Source organism: Mixophyes fleayi, chromosome 5, assembly GCF_038048845.1.
Source record: "Mixophyes fleayi isolate aMixFle1 chromosome 5, aMixFle1.hap1, whole genome shotgun sequence".
NCBI lineage: Eukaryota > Metazoa > Chordata > Amphibia > Anura > Limnodynastidae > Mixophyes > Mixophyes fleayi.
The window spans coordinates 80,465,276-80,485,152 of NC_134406.1; the positions used below are offsets into that span (position 1 = coordinate 80,465,276).

The 19,877-nt window shown below is 42.3% G+C and overlaps 1 protein-coding gene across 1 annotated transcript in view; it reads left to right on the forward strand.

The window, feature by feature from the left end:
* Positions 1-17,069, forward strand: part of NPHP3 (nephrocystin 3) — a 101,219-nt gene extending 84,150 nt beyond the window's left edge. Inside the window, exons 27-28 of the mRNA XM_075212453.1 lie at positions 11,750-11,865; positions 12,391-17,069. Coding sequence (XP_075068554.1) covers positions 11,750-11,865; positions 12,391-12,562 — 288 coding nt within the window. The 3' untranslated portion in view covers positions 12,563-17,069. The remainder of the gene's footprint in view (positions 1-11,749; positions 11,866-12,390) is intronic.
* Positions 17,070-19,877: the final 2,808 nt, after the last annotated feature.

Below are 19,877 nucleotides of genomic sequence, written 5' to 3' on the forward strand. Positions count from 1 at the left end.
CGATATATTCAATCTTCTTATAGTCAGATTCTTATAGTCAGTATATACTATGATCATGCACAATCCTCATACACACCAGTGTTGCCATACCTCAAAAGTCAATTTGAAATGCCATTGAAAGTCTGAAGTCATTTATCGTCACCTCAAAGGGCGTGTAAAGATTCGGTCATTTTGCTAGCTCATTAAAAGAAACTCACTGGACACTGAACACCACCCGGAAGGCATAGTCTCCACACCTTCAAATTAATTAGAATATCTCCATCTGTAAAATGTAATCTTGGGTTTTGCACTTGGGTGCAAAAACAGGGGACTTGGTGCAGCTAGCTGGCATTTAGCATGGAACAACCTGAACTTTCCTGCCCCTGTCTGGCTAGCACCTCCCATGAAAAGGTTCAGCAATTTACTTGCCACATCATCAATGCAGCCTTGATGCTCTTAACAGTGAGTAATACATGTAAAAGCAGACGTAAACCTCGGAAATAGGCACAAGATATGACAAAAGTAGCTTTTACACTGAGGAAAAAAACCTCTTTCTTTTTCATCCAATTTGTGGGACACTGCTACCATGGGGTTGTATGATGGCACATGGAGCTGACACTTAAATAGTTAATTAAACTGTTAATGTAACTGTTGACAGAAGCTCCTTCCCTCTGCAACCCCTTTAGCTACTCAGTGTTGTTTAAGTGCCCAAGGAGTTGGGCTGTTTTCAGTACTGCTCTGCAGTACTTGCTGTTAGTTAGAATAGATTTTTTTTTTTAATTCTTTCTTTATGATTGTTTATTTTTACTTAGGATGGGGTAAGTGCTGTAAGCAGCACTTACACGCATAGGACTAAATGGAGCACCGCTCCGTTTGTTTCAGTTACGTTGGAAGATTTCTTCAGTTAGAGGCAGTGACAGCCGCGCGTTGAGAGGCTGTCACTGATTTCTCTTGACAGGTCCGCACAGTTTACTGCTCACCTCACAGAAGACAAGGACATCCTCTATTAAATGACAGCGGGTTACTCCTTCCCTCTTCATCCTCCTACAGGCCTTGGGTCCTCAGCAGCGAAGTACCTCACTGGGATATAACTAATGAGGTTCCTTGTTGTAATAGAGAGAAACGTGTCTATATATATATATATATATATATATATATATATATATATATATATATATATATATATATATATAATCTACCTACCTGGAGTATACAGTTTTATTGTAGAAGGCTCTAAAGTTAATGGAGACAGTATTTTACATGAGTGTTCAGATAAATTATTCTGAGACATTCATTTTATTATCCAGAGATTAATTTCCATACTGTTTTGAGGCACTGGCCAGGGTCAAAACAATAGTGATTATCTATTATCTCTGTTGTGTGAATGTTTATGGCCTGTCTATTTTCCTTTTAAATAAAAACACATCATTTTTACTTGACAGATACAAGAACTATTACACACATATAGTGGTTAAAACCTGAGGAGGAGCCTGTCCTTTTCATCTAGGACTGCTCCCCCTTCACAAATTGGTATGTTCCATTGGAGTCAGTGCAGGAGAAGTGACAGTTGGAGACAGTTGAAGAAACTCCTGAGCAGTTTTTCCTGACAGACACTGCTGCTGGTCAGCAGTATACTGTGTCTGACTGACAGGCTGCTCTCTATCTGCTACCACTGATCAGCAGTATATACTGTGTCTGACTGACACCCTGCTCTCTATCTGCTGCTGCTGGTCAGCAGTATATACTGTGTCTGACTGACACCCTGCTCTCTATCTGCTGCTACTGATCAGCAGTATATACTGTGTCTGACTGACACCCTGCTCTCTATCTGCTACCACTGATCAGCAGTATATACTGTGTCTGACTGACACCCTGCTCTCTATCTGCTGCTGCTGGTCAGCAGTATACTGTGTCTGACTGACACCCTGCTCTCTATCTGCTACCACTGATCAGCAGTATATACTGTGTCTGACTGACACCCTGCTCTCTATCTGCTGCTGCTGGTCAGCAGTATACTGTGTCTGACTGACATCCTGCTCTCTATCTGCTGCCACTGATCAGCAGTATACTGTGTCTGACTGACAGCCTGTTCTCTGCTGCTGCTGGTCAGCAGTATATACTGTGTCTGACTGACAGCCTGCTCTCTATCTGCTGCTGCTGGTCGGCAGTATATACTGTGTCTGACTGACACCCTGCTCTCTATCTGCTGCTGCTGGTCAGCAGTATATACTGTGTCTGACTGACAGCCTGCTCTCTATCTGCTGCTGCTTGTCAGCAGTATATAATGTGTCTGACTGACACCCTGCTCTCTATCTGCTGATGCTGGTCAGCAGTATACTGTGTCTGACTGACAGGCTGCTCTCTATCTGCTGCTGCTAGTCAGCAGTATATACTGTGTCTGACTGACAGCCTGCTCTCTATCTGCTGCTAGTCAGCAGTATATACTGTGTCTGACTGACACCCTGCTCTCTATCTGCTGCTGCTGCTCAGCAGTATATACTGTGTCTGACTGATAGCCTGCTCTCTATCTGCTGCTGCTGGTCAGCAGTATACTGTGTCTGACTGACACCCTGCTCTCTATCTGCTGCCACTGATCAGCAGTATATACTGTGTCTGACTGACACCCTGCTCTCTATCTGCTGCTGCTGCTGGTCAGCAGTATACTGTGTCTGACTGACAGCCTGTTCTCTGCTGCTGCTGGTCAGCAGTATATACTGTGTCTGACTGACAGCCTGCTCTCTATCTGCTGCTGCTGGTCGGCAGTATATACTGTGTCTGACTGACAGCCTGCTCTCTATCTGCTGGTGCTGATCAGCAGTATACTGTGTCTGACTGATAGCCTGCTCTCTATCTGCTGCTGCTGGTCAGCAGTATACTGTGTCTGACTGACACCCTGCTCTCTATCTGCTGCCACTGATCAGCAGTATATACTGTGTCTGACTGACACCCTGCTCTCTATCTGCTGCTGCTGCTGCTGGTCAGCAGTATACTGTGTCTGACTGACAGCCTGTTCTCTGCTGCTGCTGGTCAGCAGTATATACTGTGTCTGACTGACAGCCTGCTCTCTATCTGCTGGTGCTGATCAGCAGTATACTGTGTCTGACTGACACCCTGCACTCTATCTGCTGCTGCTGGTCAGCAGTATATACTGTGTCTGACTGACACCCTGCTCTCTATCTGCTGATGCTGGTCAGCAGTATACTGTGTCTGACTGACACCCTGCTCTCTATCTGCTGCTGCTGGTCAGCAGTATATACTGTGTCTGACTGACAGCCTGCTCTCTATCTGCTGCTGCTAGTCAGCAGTATACTGTGTCTGACTGACACCCTGCTCTCTATCTGCTGGTGCTGATCAACAGTATACTGTGTCTGACTGACAGCCTGCTCTCTATCTGCTGCTGCTGGTCAGCAGTATATACTGTGTCTGCCTGACACACTGCTCTCTATCTGCTGCTGCTGGTCAGCAGTATACTGTGTCTGACCCTGCTCTCTATCTGCTGCTGCTGATCAACAGTATACTGTGTCTGACTGACAGCCTGCTCTCTATCTGCTGCTGCTGGTCAGCAGTATATACTGTGTCTGACTGACAGCCTGCTCTCTATCTGCTGCTGCTGCTGCTGGTCAGCAGTATATACTGTGTCTGACTGACAGCCTGCTCTCTATCTGCTGCTGCTGGTCAGCAGTATACTGTGTCTGACTGACACCGTGCTCTCTATTTGCTGCTGCTTGTCAGCAGTATACTGTGTCTGACTGATACCCTGCTCTCTCTCTGCTGCTGCTGGTCAGCAGTATATCCTGTGTCTGACTGGCAGCCTGCTCTCTATCTGCTACCACTGATCAGCAGTATACTGTGTCTGACTGACAGCCTGTTCTCTGCTGCTGCTGCTGCTGCTGGTCAGCAGTATATACCGTGTCTGACTGACAGTCTGCTCTCTATCTGCTGCTGGTCAGCAGTATACTGTGTCTGACTGACAGGCTGCTCTCTATCTACTGCTGCTGGTCAGCAGTATACCTGTGTCTGACTGACAGCCTGTTTGCTGCTGCTGGTCAGCAGTATATACTGTGTCTGACTGACAGCCTGCTCTCTATCTGCTGCTGCTGGTCAGCAGTATACTGTGTCTGACTGACAGCCTGTTCTCTGCTGCTGCTGGTCAGCAGTATATACTGTGTCTGCATGACACCCTGCTCTCTATCTGCTGCTGCTGGTCAGCAGTATATACTGTGTCTGACTGACAGCCTGTTCTCTGCTGCTGCTGGTCAGCAGTATATACTGTGTCTGACTGACAGCCTGCTCTCTATCTGCTGGTGCTGATCAGCAGTATACTGTGTCTGACTGACACCCGGCTCTCTATCTGCTGCTGCTGGTCAGCAGTATATACTGTGTCTAACTGACAGCCTGCTCTCTATCTGCTGCTGCTAGTCAGCAGTATACTGTGTCTGACTGACACCCTGCTCTCTCTCTGCTGCTGCTGGTCAGCAGCAGGGCCGGATTTACCATTGGGCAACCTAGGCAATTGCCTAGGGCCCAGCAGTCCCCAGAGGGCCCTCCCAGTGGCAGCGGTGAGACCAACCTTTAAAAATAGGCCACTACTTATGGGGCAGTGCTATGTGCTTGCCCCCCTGGGCTAAAGTTTGCCAGCCTCTGAATAGGGCTATATGTTATGCTAAAAAACTATAATGCTATGGATTTTTTCAGGGAGGGGGGCCCAAACCAGTATCTTGCCTAGGGCCCTATGAGGTCTAAATCCGGCTCCGGTCAGCAGTATATCCTGTGTCTGACTGGCAGCCTGCTCTCTATCTGCTACCACTGATCAGCAGTATATACTGTGTCTGACTGACATACTGCTCTCTATCTGCTGCTGCTGGTCAGCAGTATACTGTGTCTGACTGACAGCCTGTTCTCTGCTGCTGCTGCTGCTGCTGGTCAGCAGTATATACTGTGTCTGACTGACAGCCTGCTCTCTATCTGCTGCTGCTTGTCAGCAGTATACTGTGTCTGACTGATACCCTGCTCTCTCTCTGCTGCTGCTGGTCAGCAGTATATCCTGTGTCTGACTGGCAGCCTGCTCTCTATCTGCTACCACTGATCAGCAGTATATACTGTGTCTGACTGACATACTGCTCTCTATCTGCTGCTGCTGGTCAGCAGTATACTGTGTCTGACTGACAGCCTGTTCTCTGCTGCTGCTGCTGCTGGTCAGCAGTATATACCGTGTCTGACTGACAGTCTGCTCTCTATCTGCTGCTGGTCAGCAGTATACTGTGTCTGACTGACAGGCTGCTCTCTATCTGCTGCTGCTGGTCAGCAGTATACCTGTGTCTGACTGACAGCCTGTTTGCTGCTGCTGGTCAGCAGTATATACTGTGTCTGACTGACAGCCTGCTCTCTATCTGCTGCTGCTGGTCAGCAGTATACTGTGTCTGACTGACAGCCTGTTCTCTGCTGCTGCTGGTCAGCAGTATATACTGTGTCTGCCTGACACCCTGCTCTCTATCTGCTGCTGCTGGTCAGCAGTATATACCGTGTCTGACTGACAATCTGCTCTCTATCTGCTACCACTGATCAGCAGTATATACTGTGTCTGACTGACATACTGCTCTCTATCTGCTGCTGCTGGTCAGCAGTATACTGTGTCTGACTGACAGCCTGTTCTCTGCTGCTGCTGGTCAGCAGTATATACCGTGTCTGACTGACAGTCTGCTCTCTATCTGCTGCTGGTCAGCAGTATACTGTGTCTGACTGACAGGCTGCTCTCTATCTGCTGCTGCTGGTCAGCAGTATACCTGTGTCTGACTGACAGCCTGTTTGCTGCTGCTGGTCAGCAGTATATACTGTGTCTGACTGACAGCCTGCTCTCTATCTGCTGGTGCTGATCAGCAGTATACTGTGTCTGTCTGACACCCGGCTCTCTATCTGCTGCTGCTGGTCAGCAGTATATACTGTGTCTAACTGACAGCCTGCTCTCTATCTGCTACTGCTAGTCAGCAGTATATACTGTGTCTGACTGACACCCTGCTCTCTATCTGCTGATGCTGGTCAGCAGTATACTGTGTCTGACTGACAGCCTGCTCTCTATCTGCTGCTGCTGGTCAGCAGTATATACTGTGTCTGACTGACAGCCTGCTCTCTATCTGCTGCTGCTGGTCAGCAGTATATACTGTGTCTGACTGACAGCCTGCTCTCTGCTGCTGCTAGTCAGCAGTATACTGTGTCTGACTGACACCCTGCTCTCTATCTGCTGCTGCTGGTCAGCAGTATATACTGTGTCTAACTGACAGCCTCCTCTCTATCTGCTGCTGCTAGTCAGCAGTATACTGTGTCTGACTGACACCCTGCTCTCTATCTGCTGGTGCTGATCAACAGTATACTGTGTCTGACTGACAGCCTGCTCTCTATCTGCTGCTGCTTGTCAGCAGTATACTCTGTCTGACTGATACCCTGCTCTCTCTCTGCTGCTGCTGGTCAGCAGTATATCCTGTGTCTGACTGGCAGCCTGCTCTCTATCTGCTACCACTGATCAGCAGTATATACTGTGTCTGACTGACATACTGCTCTCTATCTGCTGCTGCTGGTCAGCAGTATACTGTGTCTGACTGACAGCCTGTTCTCTGCTGCTGCTGCTGCTGCTGGTCAGCAGTATATACCGTGTCTGACTGACAGTCTGCTCTCTATCTGCTGCTGGTCAGCAGTATACTGTGTCTGACTGACAGGCTGCTCTCTATCTGCTGCTGCTGGTCAGCAGTATACCTGTGTCTGACTGACAGCCTGTTTGCTGCTGCTGGTCAGCAGTATATACTGTGTCTGACTGACAGCCTGCTCTCTATCTGCTGCTGCTGGTCAGCAGTATACTGTGTCTGACTGACAGCCTGTTCTCTGCTGCTGCTGGTCAGCAGTATATACTGTGTCTGCCTGACACCCTGCTCTCTATCTGCTGCTGCTGGTCAGCAGTATATACCATGTCTGACTGACAGTCTGCTCTCTATCTGCTGCTGGTCAGCAGTATACTGTGTCTGACTGACAGGCTGCTCTCTATCTGCTGCTGCTGGTCAGCAGTATACCTGTGTCTGACTGACAGCCTGTTTGCTGCTGCTGGTCAGCAGTATATACTGTGTCTGACTGACAGCCTGCTCTCTATCTGCTGCTGCTGGTCAGCAGTATACTGTGTCTGACTGACAGCCTGCTCTCTATCTGCTGCTGCTTGTCAGCAGTATACTGTGTCTGACTGATACCCTGCTCTCTCTCTGCTGCTGCTGGTCAGCAGTATATCCTGTGTCTGACTGGCAGCCTGCTCTCTATCTGCTACCACTGATCAGCAGTATATACTGTGTCTGACTGACATACTGCTCTCTATCTGCTGCTGCTGGTCAGCAGTATACTGTGTCTGACTGACAGCCTGTTCTCTGCTGCTGCTGCTGGTCAGCAGTATATACTGTGTCTGCCTGACACCCTGCTCTCTATCTGCTGCTGCTGGTCAGCAGTATACTGTGTCTGACTTACAGCCTGTTCACTATCTGCTGCTGCTGATCACAGTGTACTGTGTCTGACTGACACCCTGCTCTCTATCTGCTGCTGCTGGTCAGCAGTATATACTGTGTCTGACTGACAAGCTGCTCTCTATCTGCTGGTGCTGATCAGCAGTATACTGTGTCTGACTGACAGGTGCTCTCTATCTGTTGCTGCTGATCAGCAGTATATACTGTGTCTGACTGACACACTGCTCTCTATCTGCTGCTGCTGGTCAGCAGTATATACTGTGTCTGACTGACAGCCTGCTCTCTATCTGCTACCACTGATCAGCAGTATATACTGTGGCTGACTGACACCCTGCTCTCTATCTGCTGGTGCTGTTCAGCAGTATATACTGTGTCTGACTGACAGCCTGCTCTCTATCTGTTGCTGCTGATCAGCAGTATATACTGTGTCTGACTGACACCCTGCTCTCTATCTGCTACCACTGATCAGCAGTATATACTGTGTCTGACTGACACCCTGCTCTCTATCTGCTGCTGCTGGTCAGCAGTGTACTGTGTCTGACTGACACCCTGCTCTCTATCTGCTGCTGCTGGTCAGCAGTATATACTGTGTCTGACTGACAGCCTGCTCTCTACCTGCGGGTACTCTGCCCTAGACATGGTTATGAAGGGATGAGTATCTTACATCATTTTTGTCTGACACATATCTGTACAAATAGATATCTGTAGAATTCTTACATAGTTTTACTAATTCCTTCACATAGATAGTCTTACTGTTGAGATTCTCTCTATTGTGAGCAATATTCAGTTATGTATATTACCACAAAATTGTGTCGGGGAGTACATCTCTGGGTTTATCCCTGTAGCGTTAGGAGATATGTATGTGTATTTATATAAACACATAACTATATATAGCATTAACTTACACACACACACACATTATATATATATATATATATATATATATATATGTATATATATATATATATATCTATATATATATATATCTATAAGTGTAGTGTAACTGCGACTATTGATATAGAGTTGCAGGTTACCTATTTGTGTTGCATCATAAATATTGCGAAACATGTCCGACAAAGAAAAAACAAACAAGGTGGAATATTTTACCTCTGCAAAATGTAAAACCAAACCACCCAGTGGATGGTAAGATCAGGGGTCAGTTTGTGTGGACTGTGATGCAGATGGCTATGGCGGGTGTGCTCGAGGGCATCCCTCAGATGGGGGATCCAGCGTAGGCAACTGCATTGGGACAGTAGGTGGTGGTGTTATTTCAGTTGTGTGCTCATCCTGCAGAGATACCGGCAGTGGATGCAATTATCACTCTGGTTCAAAATGTATCAGTGCAGCCTTCCAAGACTGCTGCCCTTACGACATCGTCAAAGGTTGCAGGGGAAGGTTCTTCTGTCCTCCCAGCTCATCTTGATTCCCAGGATCAAATCCAGGCGGAAGTTTCTTGGTCTACTTCACTGGTACAAAACCTTAAAAAAATTAAATACATTTCCACGAGAACTCAGACTTCCCGTAAAAGGCATAGGTCTGCTCATCCTCTCTTAGTGGGATCTGTCTGATTCAGAGGCCCAGTGGGAAAGAGGCAGAAGAGGTGTATAGTCTGCTTCCCTACTTCTGAAGAGCTGACAAATCTCATTGAGTCAGCATGGAAACAGCCAGACAGAAAATTGATGGTACCGAGTAGGTTTCCTAGCCTCTTTTTACTTCTGGATGAGATGGCCCAATGGGAACATCGCAACACAGTTGTGTACCCTGGCAGTCTGCATAATCCCATACTTGGATGATTTGCTAGTAAAGACGAACTCAAATCAGACCCTCTGGCTCCATCTTTCTCTGTCCAAACAAGTGCTGGAACCAAAATTTTCAAAAATCCCAATCGGTCCCTTGCCAGAGTATGGTATTTCCTTGGCCTTCTACTAGACACCAGACTGTAGAAGGTGTTTCTACTAATCAATAAGGTGAATTTTTTTCAGGCCTACATCCTACTATGTATGAAACTAATAGATGAAATGGTCTCCACATTCAAAACGTTTCCGTACGTTTCCCCACTCACAAAGTTCACTGGGACCTCTTGTTCAACTAGTCAGGATCCCACCTTCAGCTGGCCTCTCAGATGCTTCAGTTGTCTCCTAGGATGCGCCTTTCCCTTGGTTGGTGGCGGGTCACTTGACGGCGGATAGGTCATTTGTCCCGTGGTCCTGGATAATAGTCACTGGAGTGTTGGAGCCGGATGAAGGAGACGCCCAAGATATTGTTCTGGGTGAAAATGTATGTCCCAGCAAATTCTGCGATATTCATCCTGGGTGTAGAAATTGGGAGGCCGACTACCTAAGCAGACACACTGTGTTGCCAGGGGAGTGGTCTCTACTCACGGAGGTGTTTTGATGGTCCAGAGGTGGGAACCACTAGGTGCCCAGGTTCTGCTCCAGGACCAGAGACCCCTTGGTGTGCACGGTGGATGTCATGAACATGACATGACATTAGACACTGCGGAATTCCAGTGATCCTGATTGCACACGATTGGCCATGTCGAGCCTGGTATGTGGGTATACTGCGCATGAGACTCGGTAAAGGGTGGCAACTTCTACATCGAAACAATCTACTGCTCTAGGCACCATTTCAGCATTCTGATTGTTGATGCCATATTGAAGGCAAATAAACCGGCCTCTAAGCTAAATTATCATAGTGTGGCAGACCTATGTCAGTTGGTGCGAATGCAGAACTTGTCATACAGCAGCCTTTCGACTCTCCAGGTTCATAGCTTTTTCGCAGGTTGGTTTGGAGGCGGACTTTCACCTTAGTTCCCTGACGTTGCAGGTATCAGCCCTTTTGATATATTTTGAGAAAAGGCTAGCAGTTATACCAGAGGTGCAGACTTCCCTCCAAGCGGTTCTACACACCCAGCATCCTTACGTACCACATAAGGCACCTTGGGACTTGAATTTGGCACTTGGGGATCTTAAATCATTCCCCTTTGAACCGTTGGAGTTGACTGAACTCAAGTTCTTAAGTTGGAAGGTGATTTTTCTTCTAGCCGTCGTTTCTGTGAGGAGACTTTTAGAACTTTGGGTTCTCTCTTGTCGTTTAGCTTATTTGGTATTCCATACTGACAGGGCTGTATTGTGCAAGATAACGAAGATACCTTTCTTCCTATTAAAAGTGTTCTGGTTTTCATCTTAATCAAGAAATTGTGTTCCCAGTCTTCCAGGAGGTGACTGCCACTTCATTGGATGTGGTCCATGCTCTAAGAAGGTATGTGTACAGGACGTCCGCTATGCACAGGACGGATTCCCTTTTCTTCTTGTATGATGCCCACAAGAGGGGCTGGCTGGCTAGAAAACAAACTGCTGCTAGGTGGATAATGTTCCCTGTCAGGCAGGTTTATATTAGTTCTGATCGGCCTGTACTTGATTGTGTCACTGCGCATTCGATCCATTTTGTGGAAGACCTCTTGGGCTGCGCGTAACAGTGCATTAGCAGATCAGCTCTGCCTGTCGCCAACCTGTCCACACTTTACCCGGTTTTGCTGTTTTCATGTTTTTGTGTCTCCTGATGCAAAGTTTGGCAGCAATGTTTTGCAGGCCGGATTGACAGGGCTTTCCCTACCTCAAGGGGCTACTTTAGAATGTCTCCATGGTAGCAGTTTTTCCCAGATTGGATGAAAGAAAAAAGAGGATTTTTGTACTTACGTTGAATCCTTTTCTCTGATTCCATCTCGGGGACACTGCATTCCCGCCCTCTGCTCTTCTTTTGCTTTTGTTGGTTGCATGCTATTTTGTTTCCCTTCCTTGGGGCTTTTCAATTACGCTGAGGAGGTACAGGGATTGCAGAGGGGAGGAGCTTCTGTCAACAGTTACATTAACAGTTTCATGAACTATTTAAGTGCTAACTCCATGCGCCCTCATACAACCCCATGGTAGCAGTGCCCCCCAGATGGAATCAGAGAAAAGGATTTAACATAAGTACAAAAATCCTCTTTTTCTGCATCCATAAATGACTATTTGTGTGTCAGATCTCAGGTGCGTGCAGCTTGCCCAGTCAGTGATCAACTGAGATCTGATATAGAGCCAACTTAGCTTTCTCTTAATGTTATCCAGCCTAAGAGGCAAATGGCAGGAGTGCCAGGGGATGGATTCACAGTTCTAGTTGCAGAGAAAAGGAGAGGGTTTAGATGAAACTGAGGTTATTCAATGTATGGTATTTATGAAATAGTACTCTGCACAGTTTTTATTTTGACACTCATTAATGTGTAGTTTTACTATTCCCAGAAAAAACAAGTGGAAGCATTACCTCTATATGAGCGCGCTATGAAGATTTATGAAGATAGCCTGGGCCGAATGCATCCCAGGGTTGGAGAAACATTAAAAAACTTGGCTGTGCTAAGGTAGTTTTATTGGTATTCTTTATTGTATTAGTTTAGTTAGACTTTGTGTTTCTAGTGGAATGAGTTGAACAATATATAGACTAACCTTGGATTGTTAAAAATCATTGTCCCCATTATGAATTGTCTGCGAATAGGTAGTAACATTACTGCATTTGAAAAATTGTCACAGGTTATATTTCATTGCAAGTCAAATAATTTTTCACATTTTTCCTTTGAGGATAAAACTTTTGTAATTTGAGGTTATTCACCATGTTTTGCCCATCTAACCAGCACATTTTGAGTCCAGTTTTTAAAATGTGTACATTTGTCTGAAATTTAATTGACACAATCGGTAAATTGCACTATTTTATAGATATGCATGCATGAGAAACTATTTTTTATTCATCATTCCCTTTTACATTATTCTGTCCTACTCTTTCATAAATACGGTTATTGATTTAACTGGTTTTACAGCATAGTTTACACTAATAACATTGATCTTAAAGACTATACCAAAGTAACAAGGCTATTGTTCTTGTTTTAAAGGTATGAAGAGGGTGATTTTGAAAAAGCAGCAGAGCTCTACAAAAGAGCAATGGACATCAAAGAAGCAGAGACTTCTGTGCTAGGGGCAAAAGCTCCCTCCGGCCATTCTTCTAGTGGGGGAGACACATATAGTCTCAGGAACACTTTACCAGTGAATGCGTTCACTGAATAAAAGGATGAAAAGATATATTAAAATATTGTGCATTTATAGAAATGAAACATGGTTTAGAAATCGAGATGAGCAGATACAGAAGGTCTTGTCTCTTTAAGTAATGTTAGAGACTGGCGTTGGCAATGAATATGAAGCAAAGCATGATGCACCATCATCCCTGTGATTTGTGCACTTCTGTTCCCAGGTGGTCTGAAATTGACTCTGTTGTCACAACACAAGCTGCCAATCCCTAAATTAGGGATTGGCAACATAGGCCATCATGAATATAAGGTTGTCATAAGTATCTCACATGTATACATGCATTATTTGACTCTTGGGTATTTCATCTCCGGTAAACATATAGATTTTTTTTTTTAATATAAGTGAAGTCATATATGTCAATGGGACCAGGTAAATCATTTGTGTCTTTCTTAGCTGTATCAAAATCTGAAAATCCATTGTGGTAAAAAGGCTAACAAGACCCAAAGCTCACTGGTTTTAAATATAGTAATTCATGGTGACACATGCATTTTAATATAATATGATTCTATAGCATTTAAAAAAAAATCAGCATATCAAATTCTTCATTTATTACAGAAATCAATACTTTTTGTAGTCCTGTACAATTGTTTAATCTGCCTTCCTTTTTCCTGCCTACTCATAGCGCCATCTATATATAAATAAGAAGTAGAGGTTAGATTCATCAGGCATTCTGGTAGTTTGAAACATAGTGGCCCTACCAATGTGCTTTAGCTAGAGCAGGTTTGTCCAGTACTATTTCCATTTTATTCCAATATTAGTTCATAAACTACCAAAGACGACCAACTAACAGTCTGGTATTTGGAATTAAATTGTAAACTAAATCAGCAATAAATGTATTGCATAAAAACAATTACAAAAAACTAAAATAGCTACTGTTATCAGAATAATACAGTTTTCATTCAGGAAATAAAACTTGATTATTTTTTTTTTACACCGATTGTATACGCAAATATCTCAATCACAAACAAACACATACTACACAACAATCACTACATTTGGATTTCTAGCTATGTATATTTTCTCCAAGTAACCACAGGGTTGGTATCTTTAAGATGACTGTAATTCAGTGAGTTGGGAGGAGCCAGCTCACAAACGGGGGAGGATAAGTCATATTTTTGGATGCTTGATCCTTCCTAAATAAAAATTTAACTATTGGGTAGCAGCCACTCCGAATAACTTCTAAATTTACACTTTGACCACTGCCACAGACCCCAGTGGGACACTAAGTCTGATTTTGGGAGTCCTCTGTGTTGCTTCTCTGCAGCTGTGCCACGTTGATGAATAATTAGACCCATTCATATGCGGGATAAGTATTGAGATCAGCTTACTTGGAATTCCCAAAACCTATTCCCCGGTCTGGGCCTAGTGCCAGTAATATCACCCCACAGGGGTGTGTTGGGCTTATTCCATAGCCACAACACATCTCTTTGATTACCTTTCCAAACCAGTGGGCCATACCAGAATTGTTATTGGGAGCTCTCTGTTACTCTGTAAGGCTTCTTTTCACAATGATCAACAAAGGAGAGTCTCCTGCTCATGAAGACTCCCACACAACCGGCACTGTAAACACACCCAAACCAATTCCTCACTAATAGGGCACGCAGAATTCTACATCCAGAACCCAGACATCCACACCGCATTGGGATGTTGTTCTCAGGCTCCATTACTACAAAACTAGGGAGCTACTTTTCAAAGAATCAACTTTGAGGATTTGCAACTTTCCATTTTTATAATTTCTTATCTTTATTATTTTAAAGAAATGTTATGAAATGAGAGGCATGAAGATCTTGACAGACAACGATACTAAATATAAACGGGGCCGCCCCTTAATTATGATATTGAATCATGAGGATAGAAAACTCTCGTCAAAGACCCCAGATGAGACTCCTAATCTTCCAATTAAACTGAATTTATGTACGACCAATGCTCTCTACACAGAGGCACTTAGTTTGCCTACAATGCCCCTCTCTTCTTATCCCAGTCTAGGACAACCAAGATTTTCCCCAGCTCTTCTTAGCATACTCACCCTTGGAGAATCTTTCTAAACTCATTTTTTATTTTACAGATGGTCTAAACTGGCAATTTATAGAATCCTTTGTGGTCAGATCTAATCTTTTTAAACATGTAAATATGCTCATACATGTATTCACTACCAGTGGATCATCTTTTCAGACCAATTTCCCCATTTAAGAACTTATTTTGAAGCCTAAAATAGAGCCGGAAAATTAAGTAAGCTCTTGTCTTGACAAAGTTACATGGCCCAAGATTAGATGTAGATTTGCCATTTCCACCTTGATAAAAGAAAATTATTTTAAGGTCTATTCTACATGGTGCCTAGTGCCAACAAGACTTCACTTGATGTCTCCCTCCTCTCCTTTTTGCTGGTGTGGTTGTAACAAAGATGGGGCTTCTTTCATATTTGATTGGTGTGTCCCAAAATCACTATATTTGAAATGAAGTCCAAACCTTCTTTCAGTTATTTCTGGGACAAAAATCCAGCTATTCCCCATGGTCAGCACATCTGTTCTTAACAAATTAAAATCTTGGCAACCAATTGGCCTTCCATCAATTTAATGCAGCTAAATTAACTATAGCTAAGCACTGAATGAATTGTGCACTTCCTCGCCTCAAGATTGTATTGAGTAAAATCCACTTTACTGCACCCATGGAAAAATTACTCTTTATTTACTGGATAAATGACTAAGTTTCATTAGTCTGGAATCCTTGGTTTGCCTCTATAAATTTCACTGGTACTTACCTTTTTATATAACAATGTACCAATCTATAGTTCATTGATACTAAATTCTTTAAAACCAGCTTAAAATATTGATGTCTTTTAGATTGTCTTCCAAAAGCTATCCACCTTCTTCTCTAAATTTGTTTGCCTTATTAAACCATATCATTTAAATGAATCAGTCATTTAAAATCATTATTGTTCTTTATTGATTGTTTTCATACAACCATTATGTAATTGTGTAATTGCATTTTAATATAGAAAATGCTTAAAAAACAGGATATGTAAATGCAATATAATAATAGAATACCACTCTGATGAACAGACTGGATCTGAGCCTAATAAATAGAAATATGAAACTATTCGGTGTCAGTGATTCCCAACCAATGAATCTTGACACACTGACTTGTGACCCAAGAATTTTATATGCAACTGGGGTAATCTCTTACAATAGTTGACAAATCTGCACTGAGGAATACTTGTGGGCTATATTGTATTAATTGTAAACACACCAGCTGTAACCAATTTTGGTTTGTCAAACATGATTCCGCTTTTATTTATTACCATATTTTAACATTGGAGAATCACAAAAAGAATCAGTGAGAACTGAATCAATAGTTGTGTCACAACACCAACAAGGTTGGAGAACACTATTCTAGTAATTAAAACGAAATAAATAATCATATGGTATAACTAAGTTAAATATAAGAAAATAAGCCAACAAACAAAAATGCACACACATGGTCTTATTTAGAGATGCATATAAGTCCATTTGCACGTTGCCTCTCACACTTAGAAAGGCAGTGTCATTAGTATGAAATCACAGTACAGTAAGGCAGTGCAGACTCAAGCTAAGCATGCCCCTTTAAGATGCGTCTCATTTTGTGTTACATGAAAACTTTTTAGCTGCAACATGGAAATTTGTGATGATCGTGATTGATGCATCTTTGCATCTATACAACCATATCTTTCTTAAGATGCGTACAACTGAAAATACAGACGTGGAAACACAAGTGACACATTTTTGCTCATAAGCAAACGTTGAACTACACGTTCAACTATAAATCAGGCCCTGAATCTATTACATATAACTATACTGAGGCTCACAAATACACATATTACACATTTAATATCCCCGCAAAGATGCAAAATAAAATCGGGCATATTTTTGGGTGAATATAACTGCATGAAAGAAGAGTCATTTAATTTTCTCTAATTTCATAGAAATTTAAAAAAAATACTAATTTTAGTATATGAATAAATAACCCATACCTATACCCATGTCCTAAGGTATAAAATCAGCACAGACATCTACAAACAAAGGCTTAAAAGCAGTGTTTCAAATACCCATGTAGTATTTTAATTTAACTATATAGCACCATCATTGTTTTATGTAATATACGGTACATTATTTAGGAAGTGAAGAGTTCTATACCACTTGGAAAGCAGCTATTATCATTACTTGACAGAGCTACTTGGGTTAACCAACCACAAAAGCTGCATTTCAGAGAACTGAATGCCCTCTGTTTGGGATTGCTACCATGCCAATCATTGTTAAAAAATCAATCAGACGTGTGATTTAAAAATGGCATTAAAGGTGATGTGGCTATCTCAGTGGTGGGGCAAGTATATCCTTTATTCCTGGCACCGTTTTAAAGTGAAAAGAACCCTTTTTTGGAGTTACACTAATATACTTTAATGTATTGCAATTTAACCAAATGTGAAATAAACAACATATGTTTATAAAAACCATTCCATACTTGAAACTAGTGGTTTCCTGTAATGTTCATAGTCAACAGTATATTGTTTTATTGCTAGTGAAAAAGCTTTTATACTTTAAATATGCTACAGCATATTTATTTTGAAAATAATAATGTTCAATATATATTAATAAATTAAACGTGTTTTAAAATGTATCAGCGATTTGTGATGTTTTTTTTATATATTTGTGTGCAAAATATTAGGGGCAGCTTTGTTTCAGCTTCTCACTTTTTCTTTTTCTTATGTAGCCCTGTACATATGAAAAAAGTAATATATAATATAAAAATCAAAGCTTATTTCAATTACTAGCAGAATACAATAATTTTTAAACATGTAGTTTTTACTGTACCTCGCTGTATAGTTACACCTTGTCATGCAGTACTTGACACTTCATTATCATTGTTTCCTCTGCAACAATGGGATCACTAACATATCTGAATCACGTGAAAAATTGCCAAACAGTTTTTCAACATTGTTACAATTGATTGATTTGTAGCTAAATACATCCTATATTCAAGGATAGTAAATTTCATTGTCCAGGTGCCCAGAAAACATGAGCAAATTACAGATCCTGAAAATCAAATCGACGTCCCCAATTTAGCAGAGTGAACTCCGCACATGGGGTATCATAGATATCTTATTAAGTCTTACCATCGGAGTACAGGAATGCTTCCAACAGGCTGCAGCACAATGAAGTGTGGTCTTCCGCTATTCCTTTGCTTGTTTCAGAGTTTTGTCACCCGAAAGACAGAGTACTCCCAAGTGGCTTTATTCAATGCAATAAAACATGGTCTTCCACTATTCCATTGCTTGCTACAGAGATAGGGGGAAGGTAATTTGTAACAGGGTTTCTGGTTTGACCAATTAGGTTCTGCTGTGATAGATGCAAACCGGTATATCATTACGGGTGGTTGAATACAGAATATTCTATCTCCTTACTAGTGAATAGTAAGAATAATTTCCAGCCATTTTCTCCAATAAAGAAGGCAGCATAAGGCTGTACAGCAGTGACGTTCTAGTGTGTTACAACAAGCAGGAACACCTTAAGCGTTAACGTGTTTACACATATGCTATGGAATCATCAGAGGTAACCGGTGCAAGGGAAAACAGAGTATTTACATCTGTATCAGCCAATCAAATTGACATTCAGATTGTTCAGCATTTATATACAAAATATATATATATATATATATATATATATATATATAAAATCCATAAATCTCATACATATTTTTGCCCCCTTGTGTGGTTGTATTAACCTGTTCAATTTCATTATGGAAAGGCCAGCAGGATTACTGTCATGGACTAGCATTGAAATGTCTTGATATAGGCTGCAATTTAGATTTATTTTTTTTAACCATATTGCAGCGAAAAAAATCATACTCTAAGAGGACGAAAAGTGAGGTCAACATATAATGGATGACATGGACACTCCATGATGTAAACTACATATTTGCTATCAAAATTACTAAAACTTGATTTTATTACTGTCTTTCTTAAATGTCAACTTAATTTCAATGCTCTTAGGTTTCAGGTTATGCAATTTTTCCTCCCACATCTGAAACATCCCAAGGTTGTTTTGGGAGCAATTGTGTAAGTAGGCTAGCAATAGGGCATGTGGACTGCTGTTGGTTCCATTTACACTGCAGATGAGTCTCGCCATGATTTCTGCCATATGACCACATTGTGTATGATTCACATTACAGTATTCACTTTGTTTTACACAGTGTGTCGGTTTTTGTGGTGTCAGCTGTTTTCATGTAAACTGGTAGTAGCAAATGTTATGATCTTTTTCCAGACCAGCAGGGACAGCCTATAAAATGTAAGCTCTCATGAGCAGGGTCCTCTCTATCCTAGGTCTTTAGTCTGCCCGTCTACCTTCTATGTTCCTGTTATCCACTCAATTTTTTCATTGTACCTGCTTTTACTATGATTGCCACTTACATTCTTGTACTTGTTAATGCACTTAATTGTATTCATATATGATCTTGTGTTTATGCTTATTGTTGACATTAGCCTTGCTGTGTTCAATTTTTATTTTTTTTACGACATTCTTGTACTTTTGGCAGTGGTGCTGCGGATTCTGAGGTGCAATATAAACAACGATGATAATCCCATTCAGTCTGAGAGAATATTTGTCATTCACATCACTCCCAGCCCAATTGGAGCTTATAGTCTTAATTCCCTAACACACGCAAACGGGTGTATTTTCATCAGCAGCCACTTGACTTACTAGTATGTTTTTGTTTAGTGTCTGGACAAGCAAGCAAACATGGCAAAAGTGAGAAGACGAGCGACTAAGAAGCTCCAGACGAATCATTCTATAGCAATTTCAGCTTACAGTTTGGGCTATCGGCCTCATTCAGACTGTAGGACTTCACACTTTGCCTGATGACAGACATTATTCTGCAGCTACCTGATTCCACTTCCAAATAAATATTCATCGCAATCCACATGAACAAGAAAAGCCCAATGCGCCTCATCCTTTGCTTGTTACCTGAGATGGAAGGTAAAGTCGCTCTAAAGGATGTTTCGGCTGGAGCTTCTTTATCGTCCATGCCAGCACCGAATCCTCCGTTTTGCTTGTAAAAAACACATCCACCATCTTAACCCAACTCTGAAATCTTAATCTACATTACCGAACTCACTTCAAATCAAACACAAGATTCCAGTCTCCTTGCTGAGTGATGTCACATTGGAACACTAAGATGTCATGATCTTCATGAGATGTTAATGTAATTGACCGATATAATCTTTACAATGTATGTGATTGGTAATGGCACAGTTATTGACAATGAT